Source organism: Impatiens glandulifera, chromosome 7 (genome assembly GCF_907164915.1).
Source record: "Impatiens glandulifera chromosome 7, dImpGla2.1, whole genome shotgun sequence".
In the NCBI taxonomy this organism is placed as follows: Eukaryota; Viridiplantae; Streptophyta; class Magnoliopsida; order Ericales; family Balsaminaceae; genus Impatiens; species Impatiens glandulifera.
In genome coordinates this window covers 40236142-40240756 of record NC_061868.1, presented here as the reverse complement: position 1 = coordinate 40240756, position 4615 = coordinate 40236142, and the positions used below count along the sequence as shown (strand labels likewise).

Below are 4615 nucleotides of genomic sequence, written 5' to 3'. Positions count from 1 at the left end.
TTTTATAATTTTTATGGTTTGAGCTAAAAAAAACAAAACAAAAAAACAAAGATTGGATTAATGAAATGGGTTATGATCTATATCATTCAGAAATAACAATAAAGTGCAAACTATAGAGATAGAATAGTTTAATTAATTATTGCTAGCTAATTGTATGTATGAGGAAACTCGTGATGTTCTTGTTTCCAAACAACAAGACAAACCAAAACCATGCACAAAACAAGAAGACAAGAGCTTTAATTTAACTTGGCCAAGGTTGCCGTGTACAAATTCTTCTTCATTAGATAATGTAAAACAAAAACCAGCCATGCAATGATACAAACAGCAATGCCATCTCAAAACATAGGTGGAGTTCTCTCATCAACTTCTCTCCCTTATAAATTATCCCTACAATCCACATTCTTCATTCATTCATTCATTCCTATCCCACTTCCTAATTAGCTAGCTAGCTATCTATCTATAGCCATGGTTAACTCTTGTGTACTTCCAATTAGCATACTATGCTTCCTGGTCCTTACAACCGGAGGCTCTGCTTATAGACATGAAGCTGGCCAACAACAACAAGCGCAGTGTCGCATCCAAAGCATCAACCCTCTCGAGCCTGCCAGGCGCCTCCAGCATGAAGCCGGTTACACCGATGTTTGGGACCAGACCTCTGACCAGATTCAGTGTGCCGGTGTGGCCGCCTCCCGCCACCTTATCCAGCAAGGAGGCCTCCTCTTGCCTACTTTCAGCAATGCCCCTCTGCTGGCTTATGTTGTAAAAGGCATGTTGTTCTTCTTTTGTTAAATTTTACTATTACTATTTAATTTAGAATACTAATTAAATATTGAAACATGCATGCATGCATGGAATGGAATAGGTAGGGGAATTGTTGGCACCATAAATCCAGGCTGCGCAGAAACGTTTCAATCGAGCGAACAAATTGATGTTGGAGGACAATTTGGCTCACAAAAGTTTAGGGATCAACACCAGAAGATCCATCGTTGCAGGAAGGGAGACATTGTTGCCTTCAAAGTTGGTGTAGCCCATTGGGTCCATAACGATGGCAACGAAGACCTTGAACTCATGGTGGTCCACGATACCAGCAACGTCGAAAACCAGCTCGATCAAAACCTCAGGGTAACTAATTAACATATCACATATAAATATATATTCGAAAATTATTAACCGCGTGCAAGTGCAAGAATATATAAATTAGACAACGAGTCTTCTTGAATTAATTGTGTTGTAGAGATTCTTCCTTGCCGGTAATCCGCAAGAGTCATCAGAAATGCAACAGAGGAGGAAGTACAGTGGTCAACAACAACAAGATGAGAACTTTTCAGGCAACCTTTTCCAGGGATTTGAGACCGAGGTTTTGGCGGAATCTTTCCAAGTCGACATGGAGACAGCCGCAAGACTACAGGGACAAGATGATAACAGAGGATTCATTGTGAGGGTAGGTAAAGAATTTGAAATGCAAAGACCATCCAAATACGAAGAAGAGGAAAGAAGAAGAGAGTGGAGCCCAAAAAGCAACAGATTCGAGGAAACCGTTTGCACAATGAGGATCAGAGAAAATCTCGACGATCCAGAGAGAGCAGATGTGTACACCGCTCAGGGTGGTCGCATTAGCACCGTCAATAGTCATAACCTCCCAATTTTGAAGGAAATCCAATTGAGCGCCGAGAGAGGAGTCCTTTTCGAGGTAATAATTAAGCATATATACAAATAGCTAGTGATAGACATATATATATAGAGACTCAAACTAGCTACTGACAATGTTTTCTAACGCAATGTTTCGATCTCTTCACTTCAAGAACGCAATGGCGGCTCCACACTGGACTCTTAACGCCCACAACATAATATACATATTGCGCGGAACGGGCCGAATCCAAGTGGTGGGTCACTCCAACCGGGCCGTCTTCAATGGCGAAGTCCGTCAAGGGCAGCTATTGGTCGTCCCTCAGAACTACGCTGAAGTCAAGCTGGCAGGAAACGAAGGATTAGAGTGGGTGTCGTTCAAGACAAATGACAGGGCCATATCAAGCCCGTTGGCTGGGAAGACTTCGGTGATCCGGGCAATGCCGGTGGAAGTGGTGATGAGTGCTTTCCGGATGTCGAGAGACGAGGCACAAAAGCTAAAGTATAACCGACAAGAAGTGAGGATCTTCCCGCGATCAAAGAGGCAATCGGAGAGGATTTGAAATTGTAGTAAAAATAGTTTGAGTATCTATAAATGCGAGAATCATAATAAATAATAAATATATGTATGTCATTCGAGTTCTAACTACTAATAAATAATGACATTTTTATTTTACAGTCAATATTTCTATAAAGTATACATCCTCTTATAACAAAAATATTAAAAATTGTATAACACTTTAGATTACAAAATATCAATTTTAAATATCAAAATATGAATGTTTTCTTTTAGTGAAAACTCTAGTTAATATTAATATAGAGTTCAACATTTAATAAATATTACTTTTAACTTTTCAATTTCTTTGTATTTATTTATAATATTTAAAGTGAAAATAATAACATTTAATTGTAGTGTTAATTACTCTTTACTTAATAATTAAATATGCAAATGTCCTCATTTGAATAATATATTTATTTAAAGCGTAATTAAGAAAATAATTAAATGGGCCAGGATAGAAAAAAAAATAGTTGATATCTTGTATCAAATTATTTAAAAATATATATAAATTGAAATGTATTGTTGAATTTGAACCTAATATGAGAAATCTAAAACACTCTTATATATATCTACTCAATAATAATAATAATAATAATAATAATAATAATAATAATAATAATAATAATGATCAAATTAGTATTCTTTATTTAGTTTAAGTGAGATCTACATTTATATTTCAAACATCATAATAATTTGTAGTTTTTTATTATTAAATTTATACTAAGCGAGATTTTGTCTTTTAACGGTTTTAATCGCAGTTAATTTAATATTTACGTGATATTTATAATAACACATAAATAATAAATTAACGGTGTTTAAAATCATTAAAATAAAATCTCGTTTTAAATAGCTTTAACTAACTGTGTAAGTAAATTGATCAAACGGTTTAAACCAAACCAAAACCGTTCCAACCAAACCGAATATCAAAAATTTAATATCGTTTTAGATATTGACATTTATTTAATATTTTTAAATTTAAATATACGTCTAAATTATATAAAATAATTAGATAAATAAGATTAATGAATCCAATTTTCTAAATAAAACTAAAATTTTGTGGAGTATAGACTATTCTTTAATGAGTACAAATGATATAACTAGGGATGACAATGGGGTGGTTCCGGACGGAGATTGCATTTACCATCCCCGTCCCGTTTTTATTTCGGGGATTTTTTTAATACCATCCCCGCCCCGTTCGGTTTGGGAAATCCCCGCAGGGCACCATTAATAAAATATTTCTTAAAAAAATAAAAAATTTAAAAACGAATTTTTTAATATAATATATTGAAATTTTATATTATTATAAATAAATAAACTTACGACTCTTATAAAATATAGTGAATAAATAAATATATTGGTGATTTAATATATTTAATTATGTTTATAGTTTTCGGGACAGAATCGGGATGAGATCGGGGCGGGGAGACAAATATCATCCCCGCCCCATCCTCGTTCAGTTTCGGGGAAAAACTGTCCCAAATGGGATAATTCGGTTCAGTTTTTGCGGGGCAATTTTAAATTGCCATACTTAGATATAACACGAGAAATCTTTTCTGAGTATCACTAAATATCGAACCCAACAAGGGATCTATGGTAAAATCATATTTATAGACGTAAAAATATTCTTGATTTTTATCGAGTAAGCGAATCTTTAAATTAAAAGGTTGGCCAATAATTTAATTTATTTTATAAATTAATTTATTTTAAATCAAATTTACCATTTCAAATATCAAAAAAATTAAGCGAAAAAAATAGATTTTATAGTCAACCTCATAACTAACCCTCCCTTCCATGAGATTGAGAATTTAATGGGAGGTTGACATAATCTTTTTAAAATTTTCGATTAAAAATAAACCTCACACTAGAGAGTTGGCACCTAATTTTCTTAAAAAATAGGAAAATAATTTAGGCGTATGCACGCCATAATTAGAGATTCTTTAGGAGTTCTTCGCTTGATTTAGTGTAGGAAAAGACTAAAAACGCTATATTCCACAACGCCTCGTAAATCTTTACTTTTACAATTTTAGCATTTAGAATTCTATTTTTATTCTTTAATTTTTATTTTATTTTTCATTTTCTTGTTTAACCTAAAGCTAAGTGTGATTGTCCATATTTTGTGTGAATTTTTTATTTTTTAGGTTGTCAATAACTTTATTATACTTCATATACTTTATTGATACCAAAACATGAATAATGTATGTTCATTTGGACCAATTCAAGAACTCAAAATTTTCATTTATTTTACAAATTTTGATTTTGATCAAACATGATGGGGATGGATTAAACATGATTCAAATAGTTTTCCAACATCATTAGAAACATGTTGGGAAGATTTTAAGCTCATGTTCTTGGGGATTAGCTCAAGAACAGAAAACCCATTTTTTAATTTTTCAAAATTCAAATTTCGGTTTTTCTTTTCAAGATAAATGA

General features: G+C 33.0%; 1 protein-coding gene across 1 annotated transcript; it reads left to right on the top strand.

Moving 5' to 3' along the window:
* The first annotated feature begins 465 nt into the window (after positions 1-465).
* Positions 466-2189, top strand: LOC124909885 (11S globulin seed storage protein Ana o 2.0101-like). Its single transcript, XM_047450515.1, has 4 exons — positions 466-766; positions 863-1122; positions 1235-1690; positions 1803-2189. Exons 1-4 carry the CDS (start codon positions 466-468, stop codon positions 2187-2189), a joined length of 1404 nt encoding a protein of 467 aa, XP_047306471.1.
* Positions 2190-4615: the final 2426 nt, after the last annotated feature.

Bases quoted from the DNA above. Each gene is read 5' to 3' on its own strand.
- LOC124909885 (XM_047450515.1), top strand. From the start codon at position 466: ATGGTTAACTCTTGTGTACTTCCAATTAGCATACTATGCTTCCTGGTC. The intron at 767-862 runs GCATGTTGTTCT...GGAATGGAATAG, and splicing joins GCTGGCTTATGTTGTAAAAG to GTAGGGGAATTGTTGGCACC. The intron at 1,123-1,234 runs GTAACTAATTAA...ATTGTGTTGTAG, and splicing joins AGCTCGATCAAAACCTCAGG to AGATTCTTCCTTGCCGGTAA.